This window comes from Falco naumanni, chromosome 5, assembly GCF_017639655.2.
Source record: "Falco naumanni isolate bFalNau1 chromosome 5, bFalNau1.pat, whole genome shotgun sequence".
NCBI classification, from domain to species: Eukaryota; Metazoa; Chordata; class Aves; order Falconiformes; family Falconidae; genus Falco; species Falco naumanni.
Window position 1 is genome coordinate 84,244,195 of NC_054058.1, and position 26,762 is coordinate 84,270,956.

Sequence of the window (26,762 nt, forward strand, 5' to 3'; positions counted from 1 at the left end):
GGTCTACCATTGTTTCAAATTTTGAGTGTCTTTAAATACATTATGATCTAATTCAGTAATTTTTTAAACTACTAGAATAGACATTTGACCTTTCATTAATATTTTAGAAACTTAAATCACATACTTGGTCAAGAAACTGACCGAGGAAAACATGACTTTTGTTTCTATTAAGGAAATGATTATTTCTATTACTACATAAATATTATTTCTAATTTCTTCTATCTTCTATATACTGTTTTAGCTTGTAATGGCTAAAAGTCATTGCCGCCTGGGATACTCAGCTTTCAGAAACTGGAGTCACTTGGTGCTGTAAGTTTAGGACGCAGCAATCTTGAGTTTTCCATCCATTAGTCAGCTATTCCCAGGCCTCAGCGTTTACCAGGGTAAGTAACTAAAGGTGTGATCCTGTCCTCATGACTTCCATTGCTCCATATAAAGGCTGCCAGTGAGACACAGACATTTTCGACTGTGCACTAATGCTTTCCTGTACAGTGATTGTTAGTATTGCCAAACACATCATCTTTAATTATTGATTTAAATTGTTTCTATGAACTATATTCAGAAACAGAATCAAACATGGATGTTTCAATCCATCAAACTACACAAACATTCATTTGGAGCATATTATTGGATGAAGGTTACTGACAAAATTTTCAGTATCTTATGAACTAGGAACTAAAAGTCAAGTAGAAGAAAACCTCAGTATTTGGAAAAATCTTTACTAACAATTTTAATACAACATTCAATAATAAAAAAATAAAATCAAGTGACGCATACGCAGAGTTTTTTGACAGGGATCTCAGACAAGGGATGTGGTGAAATTGATCTAACTTACACGAAAGTTCAAAACAACAACTTACTTAGAAGTAATGTACAATGTCAGAGTTGTTACAAAAAAAAATCCAAAAATAAAAACATTTCCTTCCAATGTTTTCATATACTACATACAAGAAATGCAAAAAAGATTGCCTTCAGCTTAATCCGTTTGTATATGGCCAGTGTCTGAAGTTTTATAATATTAATTCCATAACTTGTTCAACTGTTTTTTGTTTATGCATTTGTTCACAGACTCAGGCAAGCTTTCATAAGCCAGTACTGCTGACTCATAAACTGCTCATCCAGTTCCAAAGTGTTCCCCCCCCCCCCCCCCTTTTTAAAAGGAAATATCCACTAACCACTTTTAATATTGATTCTCCCTATACATCAATCAATAAAGAACAATCTCCTGGTTTATGACATATAAACTCAGAATAACTTTTTAGAACACCAGAAAGTTATCAAATATATTTAGAAGAAATTTTAAGTGACAGAATGCATAACATACTAAACAGCCCTGAGAAATTAAGAAATAAAATGTCATCTACCATCAAAATAATAATCTACTTGCAAGTATTCCATCTTGCTTCTGAGCTTCCTTAAAAAACAGCTGTTGTAAATATTAAGTAATTTTGCTCTGATGGAAAGCATTTGATTTGACAGGGATTTCTACATTAATTATCCTTGGAGAAACATGTCCTGAAGACTTCTGAATGAAGAATAAAATCGAGTAATTTTCCTACTCCAGCAGTATTTTCAAGCCATGGTATCACTAGATCAGTTTTGTATCTCTAAATTTAGTCACACAATCTGGTTACGTAAAACAGAAAAGGCAGATCTGGGCAGTGTAATCTGACAGCAATTGTAGCCAGATACGTGAAAGCCCTTAAAAACAGAGACCCAGCTAATAAATGTGCTAACAACTTTAGTATCCAATAAGTCCCCCCTAAAAATTATTATGATCTAGTGAATGTCAATATTAATTTTACAATTTTACACTACCTTACTTTCATGGCTTGACTTTAATTTTAGTGATTATCGTAACTCCATCAAAATCCACAGTAAATGGTACACATAGCAGTTACTTCAGTGTGATTAACAGGAAGGATTCTGTCTAAATGTACATATCTGTGCAAAATCAAAGAAGTCTCTAAACACAGACAACCCCCCTAACTGGCCAAGAACAAAGAGGAACATATGCTTGCACAAAGTAATCCAAGATGAAGTTTACTAAAGAGCTCCTTTTTCCTACCTCTGCTGGCTGACGTTGTTTATTTTAATAAGGAAATGGACAAAGCAACATCATTCTGACTGTATTTTCTGAGTAAAAATCACCAGTTCAGAGTAACATTCACTGCCTTTTTGAAGGACAGATGGATACTAGATTGCTTCCACCTGCCTGAGCCAAGCAGCCTCCAGGGAAAAAGCTTAGCACCTCCACCCGCACTCAGATCATAAGGCTGTACGCCAGGAAAGCAGTAAATACATCAAAGCAACTAAAACTTCATACATACATGTTGAATTCCTAAGAAGGGAACAAAGATTTTTTTTAATACAGTCTGCTTCCCAAAACCTCTAAAACTGGTTTCTCACTGGGTCACTTCCGATATGCAACACATCACTATATAACATCTCCAGCAACTGTAGTGTCAAAAATTTGGTAATAAACTTTATGTTCCGTCGTATCTCTGACATTATAGGACTTGATGAAGCAATCCAGCCATGGCAAGTCATCTACAAACAAAACCCAAATTATTGTTTATATATAGGGGAGAAGTAGAACTTCACAACAGTTAGTAGCAAGAAAAATGAATTACTGATTTTGGAATTCCAATTTGTATCTTAAAATTTCCCACACAGTCTGAAATGGTGTTCAGTGACAATCTTCCAAGCCTCACCCTCCCTGCCCTAGCACTTCCCTCACCCCCCAAAACACCTGGTACCCATAGCTGTACCACAATAGCACATACAAGGACTTTCCAAAAAATAAACCCTCATCTCCATGTGTCTCAAGGAGACAATTTCATTGATCTCGAAGGAAACATCCTTGACACTCTTTACAATAGGTATAAGCATGGTAAAGACTCCAGCAGGGTTGCGGTGGTCACTGACAGCTGTGCACTTAGAGGGAGCATGCTCCAGAGATCAGAGCTGTAGCAGACACACGTAGCTACTGTCTGCCACAACAGAAATATTGAACAAGCTTTTGCTCAATTTCCATGGATGTTTCCTGAAGCAAGGGATGCTCTAAATCCACATGTGCATTCAAAAGTAGAATCTCTCCCAAAGCATGTGCTACACCCCAAATTCCCTTCCAATTTTCCCCTAACATGCTCTGGCATTCAGTACAAGGGTGTTGTGGTTAACTTCCATATGAATACAAATGGCATGTTAGTGCCTGCATAGTGTAGACTGTATTCACATATCGCTGCGTGCTACATGAGAATTTACTGAACCATTACTCTTCTTTCTCAAAAGGGAGTTCTGCTATTAAAGAAATGTATCAAAATACATATCAAAATTTGAACTCTCCTTACAGACTCCCGCATTTCTCTGTTCTGAGAAACATGCTGCCCATGTGTAAGTCAAACTCTAAGACTCTGCATATGCAATAGCAGATTAAAAGACCCTTTTCCCTTCCCCCCCCCCCTTTGAAATAACGGCAAGCTGACCTAATTTTCTTCCTGGAGGACAGAGCATATTCATAGTCATCTGCATCTTCTGCTGAAGAAAATTATTAGTTAAAATTTCAGAGGCGGGAATTTGGAAAAACTTTTCCTGGAAGAGAACAGAAAAGTATGAGCTGTTGGAAGAGGGGTAAAAAAAGTCATTAGCCAGAACCCTGACTGCACGTTCTTTTATCATTTAAGGAACTTCGAATTATCCAGATAGGTAATGAAAGAGAAGAATATTATTTCTAAAACCGTTCAGGTACAGAAAAAGCCCAAACTGTTGGAAAAAATTAAGTCTGTACTTCAGTACCGCTGAGTATTCAGGGACTACAGCCACCTGGAAAGCACACGTGTAGGCCTGTATAGATAACTGGCAGATATTCCTCATAAACCTCCAGAACCAGGCAATGTTATGGCTGGAGAGGATGGTCAGTCCTCCTCAACAATACCTATAAAACTTTTAGATTTTTTCCCTTCATGACTTTTCCGATAAATAGGAGAGGAAAGAAAAAGAACTGAGCATTCCTACGAAAGTGCAACTGGAAGCTAGTGCAAAGCTGCACTTTAAAATAGCCCAGTTTCTTCTCAGGTGGTGCTGAAGGACCCGAGTTTAGGCTTGGAAGGTGTTGGCTCATCTGTGAAGTACAACCAGCAGGAACACCAGCAGCTGGCACTTTAGATGAAATTGTGTTGCTTTTCCTGCAGCTAAGCTGTAGTACTAAGCAGTGTCTGATAGGAATCTGAGCTACCCTGAAGCAGAGATTTTTGGAATTCTGCATCAGGAGATGATTTAAAATCTTTTCCTCCACTTTCCCTTTGCAGTTTAATTTCTTGATATAAAAAGGAGAAATGACAGTAGAAGGAGAAGATGACTAGGTGAAATGGGGATTGCAATCTTTGACCTCTTTTGCTGCTAATACACAATAAAAAAAGCACACTTACGTTTTTTCCAAAATAATTTTTACTTACAGTGTTGAAATCAAATGAGGAAAAGTATTCCTTTCTAAGTTTGATTTCAAAGTCATTTAGTACAATGGTGGAAATATGCAGATATATACACATTAAATAGCACTGCTGTGGGGAAAAAATCCCACTAAATTGTTTCTCTGTCCCATTTTGGACAAAGTTGCAACACGTAAGTGCCACTACAATATTTTCCACTTGGATAGATAGATTATTCCAACTGTGTATTGTGAGATCCTGACAATCCAGCTGTGAACTGCTGGAATAACAAAACACATAAATGCACTTACAGCAGGACAAATGGTATAATGTAACAGTGATCTATTTTAGATTATAATTATCTTCTCTACCAAGTTCTCACTTTTTTATTATTTTCCTGTTTTGAAATGATGGACATACCATCTCAAAATTTAGGCTAGTAACTAAAATGGATGTGTGCATGTGTGTGTAAAAGAGAAAACAAAACTCCAAAAGGTAAAACAAGAGGAAAAAAAACCATAAAGTACATTGCAACAGATATTTCTACTGCACACAGAAATACATGTAAAAGTAAATTTACTGAAGAGGATACTAAATATATACAATTAATCGCCAGCCCTACATTGGTGATGTAGGAAGCAATGACCAGTTCATCAGTCAGAAATCCTCCACCTTCATCACCACAAAAATTCTTAGTTAAACCATCTTTGTGTATCACACTGCTAGTGTAATAATAAAGGAATGATTTAGAGTAAAAATGAAAGAAATAAAAAAAAATCCTTAAGAGTAGTTTACTGTTAAAATGGGAGATGTCCAAAGTGGATTCTGCAGGGGATTGTTCCAAGTCTGGTGATTTTGAGAACTTCTCATTAATAACATGCTTTACAGAGTAGCAAATAGGCCCACTACATTTACAGATAAAACCAAGCTAGGGGAACTGAAACCATACAGAATTAAAGACTTAGAATGATTTTTTTAGAAACTTGAAACTCATAGGACAAAAACACCCCAATACTCCCACTTTCCACCAGATACATGTATGAACACTGCTTTTAAGCAAGCCAAATCAACCGCTCAAACAAAGAATGAAGAGTAGTTTCCTAAAGCCAAGGCTATGCTCAGAGATGAAGGGATTATACCATGAATCAGTAAGCAAGAAATTAAGCAATGACCATACTAGTTTACATATAGAAGCGTTATCTGCAAGTGCCTTGTGCTCGGGTACTGTTTTAGCACTTCAAGGAAGAAGTTCTTTTGGATTCTTCTCAGGTGGCCCACACCAGAGAGGATGGCCAGAGTTTTTGAAAAACTCTGGTATGGGAAAAAAAACAACTGATATGAAAAAAACCTCTGATACAGAAGAAGATAGAACGAACAGTGTTTTCTTAGCCTTCAGAAGGCAAAAGCATTACACAGTGTGTAGTGACAGGAAAACCATCTGTTCTTCAGTGTCTCAGGTCGCAGGAATGCTCTTAAGCTGCTCCAGAGAAAACTGAAGATAGGTTAATTCTAAAGTTAGCAAAATAGTTGAATAAACTACTTCTGAAATCAAAGACAAATATCTATATAGCTGAGTCCTGCCTAGGTTCACGGGAAGGAAGGCGTCTTCTACCTTATGGTCATATAAAACAAAAATCAAGAATAACTGAATGGATGGATTCTACTGAGAGTTAAACAAACAGGTAATAAGATTTTGAATTAATTCAGAAGTTACCTGCATTAATCCTGAAACACTCCCATCATTCACACAGCATTCAGGCTACCCAATTTAACATTGCCAGTAAAAGAGAAATTCAGCCATGGCAATATATAGAAGTCTATAGAAATACCAAATAATCTATCTACAAGCTTCAGTTTTGTCTTTATGCTTTGATATTCTACACACCGATATTTTATTGAAAAATTACATTCTGTGCATCTTCATTTATGGACAGTACCAATAACATTACAGCAGTTATCTGCAGTGTTTTGCGGGGACAGTTACACAGAATGAGTATTTCTGTACATACATTTGCTATTTTAAAAACAAATAAAATTAAATCCCACATAATCTGCAGAGTCTACCTTAACCTAGATTTACTTACATAATCAAATAGGTATGCGTTTAGTGCTCCTGTTCCATCAACCAGCGTAAACTTCATAATAAAAACATACTGGAGCGGTTTAATACCTAAAACTAAAGAAAAAAAAAATTGGTCTTCCGTAGAGTGAATATGCAAGACAAACCGTAACAACTCAAGCTGACAATATCCTTCTTTTAACGGTAACTGACTTTGAATACTGTCATTAGGAGTATAAATTGAGAGTCCAAAAAAACCCAGAGGCTCTTAATAGCAAAACATGGTTTGTATTTTGAGCATGTTGCAATTTCCCTACAAATATTTTAATAGATGAGTCTATAAAAATGCGGGAAGATTTTAAGTACTTATTCTCATCCTAGCAAAATAAATGCTAGCATTTGCTTAGATCTTTGATCCTATCTTTGTAGGATCCTCCTACTCCTTTTATCCATAGAAGATTAAAGCAGACTTGCTCTTAATCCAGTGATAATAAGATAGCATTCCACCTGAAAACATATCTTCTTAGGAATACAATTTGTTTCATATGATGTGGTAAAAGCTACCAGGCAAAGCCTTATTCAGAAACACTTTGCTGGCAGTTCTGAAAATATTTCAGCATAAGTACATGACTACAGTAAATTCTTCTTGCTGGACGCAGTAACTGTTATGCTGCAAACATAAAATACCTTAGATATACAAAGTTACTGCAACTCTGCATCAGATGACAGAAAGCATTTAACAAGTATAATTTTCATTTTGAGAATTAATTGAAAAATAGATGTCAGTCACAGGTGCTGTATCACTGCCAGTTATGTATTACTTTACATTTATTTAATAGAATTATGACCTTTTAAGAGAACCACTGTATTGCTCCAAGATTTTTCTTTTATAAAATCCTTACCAAGCTTAGAGATTACTAGATATTCCAATTTAGTATGCTAAACATGAAATGATGAACATGAAAATATTCTCTTTCCTTAATGTGTGATGAAGTTTTAAGCTCCATTTTAACTCCAGCATTTCAATGTGCTGACAACAAAGTAACTCAAGGAACACACAAGGCATGGAACACATATGTATGTTATGGAATAATTCCTTTCATTTAAGTATTACTTCTTGCAGAGTCTCTGGAATATGCTGAGCATTGATAAGGCTTACAGAAGATAAAAGTTTAACTTGTTCTAGCCATTACATAAGACACTCTTTAGTTCAGGTCAGAAAACCTGTACTTCTAAAAAGGAAAAGCAAGATTAACTTCTAAGATTGCAACCATATACACAGTTTTAAAATGGCATCTGCAATCAAAAATTCATATCACTAGTAACACCTATTGTAGTACAGATGTTATGTATGGTAGAAAAAATATTCAACATAAAATCCTTTAATTCATACTGCAATGGTTTCAAAAGTAAACGTTATCTCAGCTGGTAAAAGGTGAACTTACAGCTTTATACTCACGCACAACCATGATTATGTGCTTTCTGTACAAAATTGCAACCCGGAAACTAAACTATCTCATATGAACACTTCAGAATCAAGGCACAACACTATTTCAGGACAATATCATGGCCGCTGACCTTGTGCTATTTCAGTTGGTTCCCATGACGGTTGTTGTTCCGCTGCAATGGAACTTAGATTCTTGATAGGCTTTGGACTTGAACACTGCTTGCACCTAGCATTTAAAACAAGAAACTGAGACTAATCAAACATTGATTTATTTATACTAGAAGCTTTCTGCACAGAAAAAAATATAATTCTGATTTTCTTACTCAGAGGGAGTGCAAAAGTATTTCTATTGCTGTTTAAAATAACTATTTTACCAGATACACAAGCTTTGGACCACAGCAAAACCCTTAAATGCTGCTTTTGAATTATCCCTGAGAAGAAATAATATCCTTTTGGTCTGGAAAAACCACCTCAGTGAATAGAAAGGAGGAAAACCCATACATCAAATCAAGGCTGAGAGTTGGGGTTGCCAGCCTGAAGAACAGAAGGCTCCGGGGAGACCTCACTGTGGGCTTTCAATATATATGAAAGGGGCTTACAAGAAAGATGGAGACAGACTTTTTACCAGGGCCCACAGTGACATGACAAGGGGCAATGGTTTTAAACTAAAAGAGGGTCATTTAGATTGTATACAGAAGGCAGAAATTCTTCATGACTAGAGTGATAAGACACTAGAGCAGGTTGCCCAGCGAAGCTGTGGCTGCCCCATCCCTGGAAGTGTTCAAGGCCAGGCTGGATGGGGCTTTGAGCAACCTGGTCTAGTGGGAAGTGTCCCTGCCTATGGCTGGTGATCTTTAAGGTCCCTTCCAACCCCAAACCATGATATGATTCTAAGATCACTACATTGCTAAACTTACATTCATATGCCACTGCTAAACATATATTCATATGTTACTACTTTGTTGTTTAGCAATACAACATCCCACTTTGTAAAAGCAGGAATGAATCTGAACTTTCAGCACACTAAAACCTCAATAGGGTTAGAAGAGAAATTTGGCTTTATCTATGTTAGCAAATTATTAACTATGAGTTATTAAAACAATCTCTTTCATTCCTGGTGTATATACACCAGTAATTATAAATCTTGCATATGACAGTAAGAAAATGCTGCAAGTAGATGAAAATCAGTACTGAAGAATTGTTTTCAAAGTTGTTCTCGTTTGCCTCAAGGAATAAAATTACAGAACAACTATCTTTTCCAAACTAGGCTTCTGTGCTAGTTAAAAGTTAAAAATTAAAATACACATTTATTATCTTTTAGAATTACATGCAAAATGTGTAATAAAAATCAATAGCACTAGCTGCTCAAGTGATACAAAGCCAAGTTCAATGAAGTTACTGTCTGTCTTAAAAAAAAAAAAAACCCACACAAACTCCAGTAAAGTAACTTAGCTGTGAATTTTTGTTTTTATATGCAAATGTGTGTGTTTAGTTTTTTATCTATATATACGAATATACATGCATATGCACACACATATGAATATTTATACTGGTATTCAGGTTCATTCTTATACCAAAATTACTTTGCTTTTCATTCTACTAGACAATCTTTTTTAGACTTTGCTATGTATATGCTATTGATTAAAAAGCACATGTAACAAAGCTCTGAAATGTCAACATCCTTGTAAGGTTCCTTCCTAAATATCCTATAAACAATCATGGAATATCTTATAGAGCACTGGCTTTTACAATACAGCCATTTAAACAGAGAATGATATCAGAAGGCGAGTTGTATGTAGCAGGAGAAATATATGGATTATTAAAGTGCAAGGGGAAATACTTTGTACTGGTTAAGATCTAATCCCAGTAGGAATACCCATATATTGCCTTTATTTAAAAAAGCTGTGGATAACCAGATCTGGAATGGTCAAAACATCGTATGACAAAGAGAAATCATTATCTGTATTCATCTTATCATGCCTTTACAGGAAACTTTAAGGTTCATGTGAAACGAGGTATTTCTGCACAGAAATTTTTTTACTGCCTCCAGGACTGAAGCAGTGCACCACAGTGCTCTGCTTGAACTTACCAGGACTGCTGAGAGGGCAGACCCAGTAAGCTTGCATGAAGTAGACTGACATTTCTGAGCTTAGTTAACTGCATGCTGCTGTACAGTACTGGGAGAACATACCGCTGCTAGCTCTCACTAAGCAGGAAGAGTGTATTGCATAGAATAGCACATATAGTACACCTATACACACACACAAAAAGTGTGTACCGTATTCTGCAGCCTTGGAACTGTGGAATTCAGAAACCTGTTCAAGTTTTCTCTATAGTGACTGACATTCACAAATAGGTAAGGCACTTTGTAGTGTGGCGGAGCCCAATAAATGGCAAATTGTGAGGAAAGGCTGTCCAAAATCCCTTACTGTTCCAAAACCCAAGCTTTCCCAACACTAGGAATGATTTCCCAATACTAGGAATAGAGAGAATGAGATGTGGATTGACAGCTTGAAATTATTTTCTGGGTCTCTATTTAAATATTATCTGCGTACAAAAAAATGCAGCGTACAGTTTTAACAGGTGTTTTGACTGTAGTCTAATAAGACAGACCAGAAAATGGAAGATCTGGACTAAAAGAGGAAGATTTAGGCATTCTGCAGACTAAAGAGACTCATATGTACACTTCTGTCTCTGTAGTATATTGCCCTACCCACACACAGGCAAGATGGAACCTGGGGTGCTGTGTAATTAAGGGTGTAAGATTTACAGAGCAAGATAAAGCCCAGATGTGGTTGAGTCCTTTCATATGAGGCAGCAGTATGGCATTTCATCCCTGATCTCAGTGCCGCAATCACGTTATGTGTTTTGCATCAAACAATCTTTGGGTAAGTTATCCCTTGAGTAGTGCGATTTGAATTACTGAAGAAAATGGTATCTATCTATTACTGCAACTACTAAAATATCAAAAATTAGTCTTAACCTACCCATAATAACTTATGTTCCCTTGTAAAAGAAAAGGGGCTGAAAGATCTAATAATTCAAGATCATCTTCTGTGGATCTCACAGGAATGACACATTTAAATCTTTTTGTAAGCTTCCGGACTTCTTTTAGTTTTCCACCTATTTAAAACAGAAAAACATGTTTTTTTTCCAACTGTCAACAAGAATAAATTGAACAACTTGCATTTCTTGGCTGATTAGATGATGATTTCAGGATCTTCAAAAAAATGTTGAGACCCACTATTTAAAACTGAAAAAATGGTCCACAACCTTCTCACCCTTAGTCAACGACAGACTTAATAAAGAATCAAAGATGGACATTTAACAGAGCAGATGCTTTGGTATCTTCTCAGTTAGCATCACTTTCACTCAATTTTTCCTATGATATTACTAGCAATTTTCTTGGGGGTGGGGGGAGAGAAAATAAACTGCATTTTTGCAGTTGCTCCTAAGTGTTTTTTCAGCTTATAGGTGGCAAAAATCTATGCAACTTGTGTTGCAGAGGTAACTAGAGAAGAAAATAAATTTTATGAAATTGGATTATTACTGGTGATGAAAAAGTACACAACAGCATGAAACCTTCTCAATGAACTTTCAGTAAAAAAAAACCCAACACCAAACAGAAGACCAAGAACAGAGGCACAGATATTTGAAATGGCTTCCCTAAGGGTTAGAAAACAAAGGTCCTCCAAACACAGTGACACAGATAAAGCTTCTCATATACATTTGAGCTCTCATTCAAGAGATTTACACATAAAATTCAGGATAGTTTTAACAAACATTGCTAAAAGGTCTCTAGAATTTAAACTTTGCTGTAATATGGAGTTATATTGAACAAATGTATTCTGGCTTCTAAGACACTGGGGTAAACCACAGAGAATTATCAGGGGCTGACAATTATATGAATCCCAGTGATTTCATGCACAAATGATGAGGATATGCAAGGAGCATTAATCTACTTGTTAACCGTAACATTTCGCTCTTCAGTTCAACTAATCTGTAGCAATGGTTATAGAGTCCCGTCACTCCCTGTAGAGAGTCACTTACAATTCTGTCCGTTACCCGAGTATTTCCTCAATTCCACCCGAATAGATGCCAAACACCCGAAAAGAAGTCCTTGTTTCAGCATAATGATTATGGGGAAGAATAAAGTATTGTGTTGTAGAAGAGCAAATTGCTTGTGGTTAACAAACACGTAGAATCCAGACCATGTCTAATAAATAATGGGTTTGGCCTTTGAGGGTTGTCTGTATCTAGAAAAGCGCTCTGAAGATTTCTAGGGAGACTTCAAAATCTCCACCTCCAAAACTTAAAGATAAAAATTAAACCAGCATGTAGCTTTGGCAAGGTCCATGATCAATATTCTGGGAACAAAGTGCTAAAACACTCAGCAAGTCTCTTCCTTGTGCACCAACATTAAGCACATATATCCACATACACACATAACTTAGCTGCTGGCACTTCAGTATCTGAAAAAAGATTTACCAAGATATATTGTTCAGTTATTTTAGGGAAATAGATTATTTTGTCTTTTGTTTTCGTAAAACTAAGGTTAGATTGAAAAACAAACAATCCAGTTTGGAACATGTCAGAAATAAAGCAGCTATCAGAACTAGCTGAATATAAAACAAAGCAGAAAACAGAAGGGGTTTTGTCATTGATCCTAGCATGAAGGACCACATGACTTACATTTGCTTATTCACATCACTACTTGAGCACAATTGAAGATTTTGGTTTAAACTCAGAAAGTACTACATGCATTTATTAATTTTATTTAAAATATTCTTTATTAGTAGTCTTGCTATATTACTTTGTTTAAAGTTCAGTGACTACTTCTCTTCCCTGAGGAAATTTGATAAAAACCAAACCAAAACCCCCTCATACTCCAAGAAGCTCTATTAATATGATACAACACTGACATCCAGAGGCTGACAAAATTAATTGTAGGTTTCTGTTATCAGAAGCCTTCCAAAACTCTTCCACATCCATGCCAATACTAAAACAAGTGCTTTCAGAAGACTCAAAAGTTTCAAAACAGAACTGAAAAATCAGTAAGCATGACTAGAAAAAACAAAACATATTCAGATGCTAACTTTAGCAGACTCAACAATAAACTTATTGGTATATTTTTAAAATAGACAGAGGCATCTTACAAGACCTTCAGAGATAACTTTTTCATGTTTCCATGCTTCAGTTCCAGCTGAGTTGTTTTCTTTCAAGATGCCTTTATGATCATCACAACTTACACTGAATATAACCACTGCATATCTTAAAATTGTAGATACTCAGAGAGGACACTGTATCATAAGAAGTGGTATATTTGCAGTTTATCTTACCTTCTATCATAAGCAAGGTGTCTTCAGGATGCTGAAGCATTTCATCATGCCTTACAAAATGTATAGTTATTTTCCTTTGGTTTTGGTCTTGTGTAGTCCACGTTACAGAATCATACCAGGATGTATTGTGTAATTCCGGGTTTGAGGCAGTAAGAGCAGAGTCTTGTAAAATAAAGTCAAAGCTATCTCCATCTGGAACTTCTTGCCTAAAACCATTTCCAAAATGAGCAAGTAAATTCTCACAGTTTCTCCTTAGGCAATCTAGCAACTAGGACAACAGTACTCCCAATAAATATTAAAATATCATGAGAATTAAAGTGTATACAGGAAAAAGTAACTTTGTTGTTGTATCAGTTTAAACATTTAGGGTTGTATAGCAAATTATGAAAAGATTCATTAATTTCCATGTAAATAAATATGCTAAGTAATCTAATCTCACCTAGGAGCAGAGGCAGCCCAATGGCTTCATCCACACATAATGTAAATTAATGGAAAAACAAATACATCTGCTTTATGTGATTTCAGTTGGACTTCAATTGGGCCTTAAAAGGGCTACACAACTGTACACCATGTCAGTAGAGCAAAAAGACCATATAAGCTCATATAGTTTCAAGTTTTATGTCCTAGCCTATTCTACTTCACATATTGAGGGGGGGTGGGGGGGGGGGGGGGTGGGGAGGGGGAAGAAGAAAGGGTAGGAGCAGAATAGCTTCACATATATACTGTAAAGGGAAAATCTGCAACTCTGCACCATACGGCTTCTCTTCTGTCCTGCTCTCCTAAGCAAGACAGAATTTGCTGCCTTCAGGTAGAATATGAACCATGACAAAAAGGCTAATGAAAAAAAAAAAGGCAAAAGCCTGGGCTTTTGTAAAACACTGAAAGAAAGTAGGCGCCAAGCTTCAGAGTGGAATTGAAGAATGAACATCATCAACTCCTGCAGATTATTCTGACGGTTTCACTTCCAAACCCACGAGCAGCTGCTTCCACCAGCAAATAGAACAATTCCTGTTTATGAAACCCAACTTTGATATTCTTCTGCCATGACTGTAGAACTGGCACACAAGAAGTCTTCCTCAACCTGAACTCTGACTTCATGAACACAGTGCTGTTCATATGAAATCTTTCCACATGTGTTCCTGCTGGACTTCTACGTTAAATGCACACACAATGGACCTAACATAACAGGTCGATTTTCCAGATATAGCCATTAAACTCTTCCAGCCTCTACAGCCTGCCTGTAGGTTTTCTGCAGAGGCAGGAATGGAACTAATTGGTTTTGAACTAAGCTACACACAAGGGCTAAAACTTCTGTAATGTGGGTATATGAATAAAACTACATTCATGTATATCAATATGTTGCTACTCACAAAGAAGCTTCCAGGCAAAGTCTAAAAACCAAAACCACTTCTCTCACAAGGATTTTATACCCCAAGCATTATATGGATCTTACTGCATAAAGTGTTAAAGCAGCAAACTTGCACGAACTTTGTTCAGCCAGGCTCTTCAGCATACGTTAAAACATTGAACAACTTTGTCTGCCACAGCAGGAAACGTAGGAGAGAAGGATGCCCCTAACTCACTGTTTCCTTTATGGGCCTCTTCACTCACCCAATCTAGGCTGCAGTACAGCTTCACTGATTCCTTTCACCTGATACGCACAGTTGAGAAAAGAGAAGCTAAAGTTCTGGGAAAGCACTACAAGTACTCCCATCATTGCAGCAGGACAGTGGTAGTAGTAGTAGTAAACTACTAACTAAAGCCCCTAATTCTGTGGTAAAGAGAAGGCAGCAACGTGTGAAACAGGAAGAGACTCAAATGAACAGAAATAAAAACATTAATAAGTCAAGTATACATAAAAAGGCTATAGTACTCATGGAAAACTGTTGGGATAAAAATAAAGCCCGTAAAGGAACAAACAAAATTCTATCAATTGTATCTGCTTATTACTATACAGGATTGGCAGATATATCAAAATGACAAAAAAGGCCAAAACAGTTGGTAATTATCTCCTTTTTATACTTGGTAATAAACCCCATGTTCTTGTATGTTGTGAAGATGATGAAGCACTTCCTCTTACATTGGCAACCAAAAGAATGTTATAACATCTGATAAGGACCAATACGGTTAATGCTGCAAGAGTGGCACTTTGCATGCAAAAGCTGTAAGGGAAACAGAGTAGGGGCATTTTCTTCTGTCATGTTTGTATCTATTAAATCTTGATTGTGCAAACAATTTCAAAAGGCTAGGAGAATGCTAACTTGCCATCATTTAAAGAAAGCAATAGTTTACACTAGTAACAATAAAGCTGTTTGCTTGGGACAGATGATAGGCTAAGTCAGACCAAAAAAAGTGATACAGGATTCCAATGATCATGAATAGCACTGTGAGGCATGTCACTCTAGTTTCATCAAAAATAGGCCATTTCAAGCAAACCTTCCTTCATGTTTGGATTAATATCCATCAGAAGTGGTATACAATTATTTGACTAAGCATTATTTGATACAATGACAAAAGGCATTAAAGGGGAAATAACAATGATATAAAGATCAGTGAACCAACTCAGGTTAAAAAAATATATATATCAAAAATACCAAGATGAATGGTGTTTCCCAGACGTTTCTGGATCCAGAAAAGATGCCTTCTCTGGAAGATACAATTTAGTCAAAGATATTTCACTCATTTACTTGGAGACTATCACATCTTTTTGCATATTCTATTTTTAAACTGCAATACAGAAACAGGTACTTAAATGCAAACAACAAATGGGAAAAACTGCACTGATAAATTTGAAAATAAAGTAAAATTATTGTTTAGAAAGCACTCAAATGATTCTGTAAATCAAACTGATTTGATGATTTAAAATTTTCCTACTATAGCCAGTGATTTTCAAATCTCTGCTTAAAACTAAATATGTTTACATTCAGCTCATTTTACACAAAAGAAAGATGAAAATACACTGACAATCAAGGCATGCCAAAACTTATAGAACAATTCCTAATTTCTTTAATTGTGTGAAACACTTACAATGAGTTGCAATTGGAACAATGAAGTTTAAGAGACTGATGGAGCTCCTGGGGTTTGTAATTTTTCAGCTTTGCTCTAATACGGTACTGTTGAGGAGCCGTGCTGTTCAGAATAGTTTTCAGTTCTGTGTTACTAAAATGCTGATGATCTGTTAATACTGCAAAGTAACAACAGAAAAAAAATATCCATGCATACCTATTAAACACCATAGTATCTGGAATACAGGAAGCAGTCACTGCAGTTATACATTCTCCCTTAATTCCTAGCTCCTCTTCCCTTCCCAGTTGCACCCTCAATTTTATCAATACATGTTAGTAGTCTTTAAGATAAATCACAATGGGCTGTGGAAGCATGGTGTACCTCAGGGTACAGAAATCCAACGTGTAGAGAAAACCCAAATGAAAGCAGAATATATAGATATGCTTGATTCCTTTAAAAACAGAACAAACCCAATGCCCATTTATAAACTTATACTTTCACCACGAGGTCAAAATGTTTCCTACCTGTAACAGGTAACTGCTGATATATCTGTAAATGTGATTCAAGATCTAAAATCAAGAAGAATTTCCTGATTATTTTCCTTCTTTATCATGTAGACACAAAAAACCAGATAGATACGCATATAGATAAACACATAAAACCAAAACCTGAACAAAAGGAAAATGGAAATCCCAGTAACACATGAAAACAATATAGCAAAAGGAAAAAGCAAAGTAAGCGGGAGACAAACATTAGATAGATATCAAGACAGATAGATAAATATCAAGAGTTAATACATTTGAGGAGAAATTAGCGTATAATTAAATAGCAATGCTCATAAAAATTAACACTTTTCAAATGTATTCTGTGAATGACACTGTTGACAAACTTATCCATACCCCTGTAATCCTTCTGGACAAGAGCAAAAATACGTTATTCTAAATCCAATATTGACTGCCTGGTCCCTCCTCTGAACTGCTTCTACTACACATACACAGTTCAAAAATTATGTGCAAACTTCTTTCTAAACTTGCAGTGTTATGGTCTAGATATGAAGTATTTATTTATTCTTGACTTTTGCACCCTTTTAGAAATATCCTGTCACACTATATTAATAATGGCTAAATAACAAGATCTTAAAAGCTAGAAGCCGAGTACATCCAACCAGCTTTAGACTTCAATTCACCTTTAGTTATTGTTATTCTGGGCTAAAAATACCTTTCAAAGAATAGTATGGGATCTGTAGAACTGTTTATATGACTATTTTTCCATGTGCTGCACCTTGCAACTCTGCCACTGACACAACTTTGCATTTAACGGCTTTAGAAAGGCTCCTTCAGCTGCAGCTGTTAAGTACTGTTTCAAGTGCCTGTCTCAAAGGAATCCCCCCTTAGATGGAGGAAGTTGCATTACTCTGCTTTATGATCCAATATAGTATGCTTAAGAACACCATCTCTGTTTAATAATTTATTCACTACCTCCTATGAAAGTATTTTTCCATGTATATGAAAGGCTTCTGCCTGTGAAACAGAAGGATACGGTAATGTCAATTTCCAGTTGAATAATCCAAAAGAATTCTCCAAGGCTTTGCATGGGAAAGTAACATTCTACACTTAAAGAAGCAGTAACTTCACCTTACCTTGACCATGTATGTTGGAAGAAAAAACGAATCAGCTTTCAATTACTCTTACCTATAGTGTCGTTAGAAGTGCTGTCCGATTCCACTGAAGACACACTTTCCATATTCTGACTGTCTGACAGATGCACAGATTCTAAGAATCTAAAGATAAATTACTAAGTATTTTATAACCTAGAGAAGTCTTTCATACATATAAACACATATACATGAGACTATACATACAGTTATGATAAACAGTAGGTTCATAATACACAGGTATAATGTTCAGATGTAGATTTTCCAGCAGAAACATAAAACTCAAATTGAGCCAGAAGTTGAAGGAGCGTATAGTATCAATGCAGATGACACATTCCTTTCCAAGTCACTTCCGGAACTTTAAACACAATACAGTGCCAAAAGAAACCTGTACTACTGCAAACAGAACTCCTGATGAACATGCGCTTTGGTTACTTAACCTTTCCCAAATGAAAAGAAGGGAGAGTTTCTGATCTTCAGAAGGAGGGGAACACAACTCAGAAGGACTACAAGGATATTGTGAGGTTATGCAGGAAGAAAATTAGAACTTAATATATTAATTTATTAGTAATTAGTTAGTAATAAGAAATTAATTAGAACCAACTAGAACTTAATCTGGCTACTGCTGTAAAAGATGATAAAACTGTTTTACAAATACATTAACAACAAAAGGAGGGCTAAGGAGAATCTCCACCCTTTACTGGACGTGGAGGGAAACCCAGTGACAAGGGATGAGGAAAAGGCTGAGGTACTTAATGCCTTCTTTACCTCAGTCTTTAATAGTAAGACCAGTTTCCTCTGGGTACCCAGACACCTGAGCTGGAAAGACAGGGACGGGGAGTAGAACGAAACCCCCATAATCCAAGGGGAAATGGTCAGTGACCTGCCACACCACCCAGACACACACAAGTCTATGGAGCCAGACAGGATCCACCCAACTGTACTGATGGAGCTGGCAGGAGCGCTCACCAAGCCACAGCCCAGTCATCTGCCAGCAGCCCCGGCTAACCAGGGAGATCCCAGTTGGCTGGAGGTTAGCCAATGTGATGCCCATCTACAAGAAGGACCAGAAGGAGGATCTGGGGAACTACAGGCCTGTCAGCCTGACCTCAGTGCAAAGGAAGGTTATGGAGCAGGTCACCCTGAGCGCCATCATGTAGCACGTGCAGGGCAACCAGGGGATCAGGCCCAGCCAGCATGGGGTCATGAAAGGCAGGTCCTGACTGACAAACCTGATCTCCTTCTAGGACAAGGTGACCCACTCAGCGGATGAGGGAAAGGCTGTGGATGTTATCTACTTTTAGCACAGCTTAGCCTTTGACACCATTTCCCACAGCATTCTCCTGGAGAAACTGGCTGCTCGTGGCTTGGATGGGCATATGCTTCACTGGGTAAAAATCTGTCTGGAAGGTCAAGCTGAAAGAGTGGTGGTCAATGGAGTTAAATCCAGTTGGAAGATGGTCATAAGCGGTGTTCCCCAGGGCTCAGTGTTGGGGCCAGTCCTGCCTGAACTCTTTATCCATGGTCTGGACGAGGGGATTGAGTGCACACTCAGTAAGTTTGCAGATGACACTAAACTGGATGGCAGTGTTGATGTGCTTGAGGGCAGGAAGGTATTGCAGAGGGATCTGGGCAGGCTGCATCGATGGGCCAAGGCCCAGCGTACGAGGTTCAACAAGGAGAAGTGCCGAGTCCTGCACATGGGTCACAACAACAATGCCATGCAACAATACAGGCTTGGGGCAGAGCGGTTGGAAAGCTCCCTGGTGGAAAAGGACCTGGGGATGTCAGTTGACAACTGCTTGAATATTGAGCCAGCAGTGTGCCCAGGTGGCCAAGAAGGCAAATAGTATCTGGGCTTGTATCAGAGATAGTGTGGCCAGCAGGACGGGGGAAGAGATTGTCCCCTGTACTTGTCACTGGTGAGGCTGCACCTCGAATACTGTGTTCAGTTCTGGGCCGCTCACTACAATGAAGACACTGAGGAGCTGGAGCGTGTCCAGAGAAGGGCAACAAAGCTGGGGAAGGGTCTGGAGCACAAGGCTTATGTGGAGCGGCTGAGGGAACTGGGGTTGTTTAGTCTGGAGTAAAAAAACCAGAAGGCTGAGAAGATACTGTACCATGCTCTACAACTGCCTGAAAGAGGAGCTTATAGTGAGGTGGACCATCAGTCTCTTCTCTCAAGTAAGACACAACAGGATAACAGGAAATGGCCTCGAGTTGTGTTAGGGGAGGTTTAGACTGGATCTTAGGAGAAATGTCTTCATGGAAAAGGGTGGTCAAGCATTGGAAGAGGCTGACCAGGGAGGTGGTGGAATCACTATCCCTGGAGGTAGTAAACAGATCTGTAGATGTGGTGCTTAGGGACATGGTTTAGTGGACGACTTGGTGGTGCTGGGCTAATGGTTGTACTTGATGATCTTATGGGTCCTTTCCAACCTAAATCATTCTGTGATTCCTTATGTATATAATGCAGTTCAGTAAAGCATTTATACTGTATGGTTCATTTTGAATACCCTTAAGTCTCACCATTTCCAAGTAACGTACAAGCACATGCTCAGAATTTGCTCAATTTGCTTAACCATAGCTTTTATCTTTAAAAGGTCACATGCACTATAAAAAAGAATAAGGATGTTAATGTGTCCTAGCCTTATTATTACAGTACTTCAAAATAGAACTCTTAATCCCTACTGAATTTTAAATTGAAAAAATTAGCCTTTGTTTACGTATCCTCTGGAATACTTAGTCTTCATCTGGTACTAAAGACATATTATGTTCCGGAGTTTCTGGTTCTTACATACATTTATAATTCTAAACTGTACAGGTGTTACAAATAACTGTTAAATTTAGCCTAGAGTTCCTCTAGGAAAGAACCCTACATATAAAACTTACTCTTTTAGTTCCTTAACGTCAGGGTTACTTTCTGGCAAGACTCCTATTCCTCGACCATAACAGGTGCCACCATGAAGATGAAATTCTATATGAGAGACATCAGCAGCAGCACTTGCTTGTTTCGTATGAATACTGTAAATTCTCAGAAAATTTCCAATCTTAAAGAAAAAAAAAAGAAAAGAATAACACGAAGTTAGCTATTTACCTGGAAAATGCTAGGCCTTGTAAAACTTCTCCCCTGTTTTCACTGAATCACAGAATAGATGAAGTTGTCAGGGATATCTGGAGATTGCCTAGTGCAACCCTCATATGCACAGTAGTCACCTAGAAAAAATTTATTAGGGCTGTCTCCAGGTGAGTTTTGAATATTTTCAAAGATACTCCAAAACCTCTCAGCATGATCTTTATCAGACAACATTACTGGCAGTGAAGGCCGATTCAGAACCAGCATAAGCCTTCTCAGTAAATCTGATTCTCAAGCAGTCCTCAGAAGACAGATCAAACAAGGCAATTATTCCTTTCCTGAGGGTACAATTTGTCTTCTATATTTACAATACAGCCCTCCAGAGACTGACATGCTGTGATTTGTCCATGTATGATCACACTCAGCAATTGACCTCATGACCATCATCATGCATAACATATTATCTATTTATACATGCAAACACATATTTTTTTATCATATCTTAGTCTTACATTGCAGATAAAATTTTTTTCAGCACCAGGACAACAGGCAAGAAATGTTAGAAATTCAAAGATTTTGGCACTGTTCCTAACTTAGATTTTCTCCTCAGGTACACGGAGAACATGCTTCTTGTTCTGCTTAGAATTATTTTGTGTTCTTTGGAATGGTTTTATGAAGGTACATGAATAGACTTAGGCTAACTTATAGAAGTACCTGTTAAGAAAGCAGTTAGAGTGCTGAACATCAAACACATCTTTGTAACTTTGCTTTTATTTCAAAATACCACTCCCATCATCCCTTACCCCCTCCAAAAAACCAAAACCAAGGTTCTAAAAGTAGATCATCTGGAGACTTAATTATATAGTTAATTTTCCTATGTTTTAATGGCCTTTAAACCAAATTAAAAAAGTATATATTTGGGTGACAGTTAAAGTATAACCTAAGATCCAACTGACAGATGGCAAGCTACACATTCATTAACCTAGTTTTATGTTCACTTTGACTCTTTTAAAAAGCCCTATGTAAAAGATGAAAGTATTTTAAATTGACTTCAATTAATATTAATATTACAGTAGCCAATCAGTTAAGTCTTATTTCAGCTTCAGCTCCTGCTTTAACCAGTAGAAACCTAACAAGTATTCCTATTAGACTGTATTGTCCAGGTCTTAGTATGACACTTATAAATGTATGCATAAATGCAGATAGAGCAGCATCCCACTTCTAGAATCTGCCTACATATCAAGGAACAGACTATGACTATACAGTACTGGTATCGAACTGCTTTTTTAAAAAATAATCACACATTAAAAAAGCATATTTTCAAATTCAGGCACCAAGGACATAAAAAGCACACTTCAGTTTGCACCTGTTTTGATTGTGGCATGTGGCTTTCACCAGATCTTTAATTGATCTGCACCACTAGGGGGCTGCTCATTTTGTCCATTCAAAGAATATTAACAGGACAGCTTGTGCATTTAGATAGCAGATAAGAGGCTTATCTGGTGGCTTTTTTTTTTTTTTTTCTTTTTTTCCTTTTCTTTTTTCTTTCCAGATGCTAAATTTCACTTACGTTAAATATCCAAAAATGCAAGAGACAGATATTATATAACTAATTTAATGACTACGACAAATGCTTTTGGAGAATTTTTGTGAAAGTTCTTAGTTCTAAGTTCTGCTTATCTAAAAATCTTATGTCAATCTAGTAGTGCCAAGTGACTTTTTTTAACTTTCAAGAGTGACTTGTTTATAAGCAGGAAAAAAATCAATTATAATTGAAGAATTTCTTTCTTTAAAAAAAAAAGTATGAGAAAAAGTATTTACTAACTGTACAAACACAAAACATTAAATATAAGAGAGGAGAGCCCAGAAACCAAGAATATAAAATGCTGGTTTTGCCTTCTAAACTTCTGTCCTAAAATTCATGCAGAAGTCAACCAAATTATGTATTTTAGCACAACACTAAACTTCCCCAAGATTTATAATCACCATGAAAATGCTATATATGCATTTTATTAGATCCTTTTTCTGAAAATGTTAGTATTTTATATATTTTAATATAAATGAGAACTATACAAAAGGGATGTATTATCATCATCATCGCCAAACACTGAAAAAGTTTGGAAGGTTGTGAATGTCAACACAGACCACCAGACCTGACCGTGCACACAAAGTGCAATTTCCGTGAAGTCCTTTGGGGGGCAGCATTGCTTACAGTTAACAGTGGCAAGCAAAGGTAGGTGTTGCTGCTAAAAATGTTACTGTGTTTCTGTTGCTTACAGCATGCCTGCAGATCCAGCACACTTTATATACCTGAGAGGAAATGATAATCTACATTAATGTAAACACCATGATTTACAGAGCCATCACTAAAATTAGTACAAAACCCATTCCTTACTTGACTTTACAGCAGTTCTGGTTATGAACTACCCTACCTCATTTAGAGCAAGTTCGTTTAAAATGAAATTAAAGCAGTAAGAAAACATTTCTTGCAGTAATATAAAATACACTAATACCCTATTTGCAATCTAATTAAAATACAACTATTTTAAAAATACATATTGAGGCTAAAAGGAATTAAAATTAAGAAGTCATGTATGCAGTTCTCTGTAACACTGGCCTACTAAAACAACATTTTAATGTAGCAAATTCTCGTGTTTATTTCAAAACAAAGAGTCACATTTAAGATGCTGATAAATTTGGAATGGTCACTTATCATGGCAGTTAAATATTCATGTTTGGCCAGAAAGACACTCATGACAAGAGGCTGTTATCTACAGCTATCACTTAAAATCATCAGTACTAATTTTTATGCCTATTTTATGGTTGACGGTATTCAGCGAGATCTTTGTCATCATTTTATCGTATCAATAGTCTAATTTTACTGAGGAAGTTGTGCACAACTTTTTGCAAATGAGAGGACGCATATACACAGCATTTGGGTGTGGTCCCTTGCAATAAAAAAAATACTAACTTAAATCCACTGAAAGGTTTGGAGGACTTGGGGGTGGGATGGGAGGGGGGGGTTCCTGCCCCCCTCTTTTTAATGAGTAAAGACAGAAGTGGGGAAAATGCCACTGACAAGTCAAAGGAATGCCATCCAGGCCTGAAGAACATGATGCTAGATATTACAGCTATGTAACTCAAGTTGCAGGTTGGAAATGTGACTCAGACACTAGAAAAGTAGGCAAGGCTTCCTAGTCCAAAATGCTACCAAAAAAGACATGACACCGTATACAGCATGTGGAACAGCTGAAAATATTCAAAATCTGCATCTGAAGATGCATAACACAAAGCAAGTACTGTGAAACTACAGACTAGGTAGGGCTTGTATGTATGCTCAAGGTTAATTGTTTCAGTTGTGCTATCCAGAAAACACATGACAACAAGGTTTAATATGATCAGTTTTGTAAGAGGAACGCACAGTTCTGTATATGCAAAGAATGACAGTACATAAGGAAATTGGACAGCCGGACTCCTACTGTGCACTGACTGCTCACCTTGATGGTTACCATCTACCAAAATGCCCCAGATGGAGAAACGCATGTCACAGACCTATTCCCAAGTCGCACGACAAGGTCAGTGAATCCTGAGAATCTCTGGAAAAACTGTACTAAGAAATGCTGAAGAATAATGAACTACAATGGAAATCTACTTCAGAGATGAGATTTCTGAAAACTCTGTTCTGTTAAGGCAGCAAATGCTGAAAAGCCACTATCTTGCCCAGCAGGAAAGGGAGGCCAGTAAATACAGGGGACAAAAATTCTACTTACAATATTAACTGCAGTGTACCTCCAATATTACTGAAGTTTTTTCCATTGAAAATTTTAAGTATTTTTTGACTGTATCAGAAAACGGGATAAAATGCTCATATCTTCCAGCGTTCTCTGGACAGACAAACCAAACAAGGAGGTTTAAAAACTCTTGTGGTAATATCCCCAACATTGTACTTGAGGATTTGCTAAAAATTCACTGTAAGACATTACCCACATTCTCTAGACTATAATGCTTACTCAGAGCTTCCTTGATGGAACATGTGCCTACAGATACGATTTTAAAGTAAGAACAAATATTTCAGTTTTATTTTCAATCTGCCCTTCTTGGTATCAAGGCTGTGTAAAACAAATTGTTCCTACATAAAACATCATTTCAGAGCTGCAAACGTCGTTGCAAATGGTACACAACATTGGAGAGTGTAACCTAAAAAATTCCATAATAATTTCCAACAAAAAAGGCAACTCTAAGCTACCGTGAAATGCAGAAGAGATAGCTGAAAAATACTGCACTTTTATTGTTTCCGAAACCATGACCTGGCAAAACATCTAGTCTGGTTTCTGTCCACACTGTCGTCATGTTCGCCCTTGGGAAGGTACACATGCATACACTACACGCTCTCCAGCTTCACACTTCTACATAAATGATTTTAAAAAAAATATCTTTGCATAACAAGACCCTGAACTAAATCAAATATTATACAGAATAATAGAGTACTTTAATTATATTTTCTTATGACGTGACACAATTTCCAACAGTATTTAAAAACAAACTTTTTATCAAACCTTTCATTTTAGGAAAAGTCCCTCAAAATTCTATCATCCTTATTCTATGAAATAAAATTAATTGCACATATCGTAACCTGAACTTCCTAAATTTTCCTGAAGTTTAATTGTTTGGGTATCAGCACTTTTTCTTCAATATCTCAGCTAAAAAGCTGTTTTCAAAAATGATCGACCTTAAAACTTTTACAGCTTTCATGGGTGTAACTAACTGCAATTTTGGACATGGCCAGAAGGACAAAAAACAATTCATGTTGCTATGTAAGTCAAACCTGGTTTCTTAACACATTTCTTTGACATTAGATCTTCTGCTACATGAGTGCAGTATCCAACAGATGCTTTACAGGTAAGAAAGAAAGGGCTTATAGGAAGGCAAAAAAACCTGGTAACTGATGAAGGCATTCTCACATATACACACATGTTCACTAGGAATTCCTGAATCAAAGTGGGAGAGTAATAAAAGGAGTATCATCAGCTACTTGAGGAAATATGTTTTGTTATTATTAGTGTTATAATATCTAATATTAAAATATTTCCCCCTTGATTTTCAAAACATATTGCTTCATTGGAACATCCTCAGTTATTTATGTCAACAGACTTTACCAGTTAACAAAAGAAAAGTTCTGGAAGAGAACCTGTAAGTAATGAAATACTTCTCTAAGTTTTCTTATGATTTCTTACACAAAGGCAAGTTATTTTGCTATCTGTCATTTACTTATGGACAGGTATTAATATATCAAATTGATTTCATGTCTGCTGATAGCTTCAGCCTGACAAATGGCTATCACTTATCTTTATTTTCTGGTAAACACCTTCTTAAAAAAAATGATGCTTGGTTATAGAGGGCAAGGCATAAACCGAAAGAAATATTCTTCGCTCATTTACTGTATTCAGAAGCAAGATGGCAGTATTGCCGAAGATCAAATGTTTAATTATGTTGTTTTCTCTATCTAAGCATAATCAACATTACTGACCCACTAAATGAAGACTGCACTTCAAATTGCAGGAGTTTATAGAACAGAAAATCTTTTATTGACTTCAGAATTACGATCCTTTAACGGGACTACAAGTTTAACCCCAATTTATACAATTTAATTAATTCTAAACTACAGAATATATTTTTTGTGCATTATTTTCACAGGATTATATATACTACAGTGTCTGGAAATAACTTAATTGAAATAATTTTTTTTCATGG

At 36.7% G+C, this 26,762-nt stretch overlaps 1 protein-coding gene across 3 annotated transcripts in view; it reads right to left on the reverse strand.

Moving 5' to 3' along the window:
* Positions 1–703: 703 nt before the first annotated feature.
* The window catches only part of POT1 (protection of telomeres 1), a 75,671-nt gene continuing 49,612 nt past the window's right edge, over positions 704–26,762 (reverse strand). For all 3 annotated transcript variants that reach the window (XM_040595014.1, XM_040595013.1, XM_040595015.1), the window contains 10 exons: positions 20,828–20,985; positions 17,973–18,061; positions 16,806–16,850; positions 16,303–16,459; positions 13,276–13,481; positions 10,924–11,059; positions 8,068–8,162; positions 6,515–6,606; positions 3,489–3,594; positions 704–2,550 (listed from right to left, as the gene is read on the reverse strand). In XM_040595014.1, coding sequence (XP_040450948.1) covers positions 2,438–2,550; positions 3,489–3,594; positions 6,515–6,606; positions 8,068–8,162; positions 10,924–11,059; positions 13,276–13,481; positions 16,303–16,459; positions 16,806–16,850; positions 17,973–18,061; positions 20,828–20,985 — 1,197 coding nt within the window. In that variant the 3' untranslated portion in view covers positions 704–2,437. The remainder of the gene's footprint in view (positions 2,551–3,488; positions 3,595–6,514; positions 6,607–8,067; positions 8,163–10,923; positions 11,060–13,275; positions 13,482–16,302; positions 16,460–16,805; positions 16,851–17,972; positions 18,062–20,827; positions 20,986–26,762) is intronic.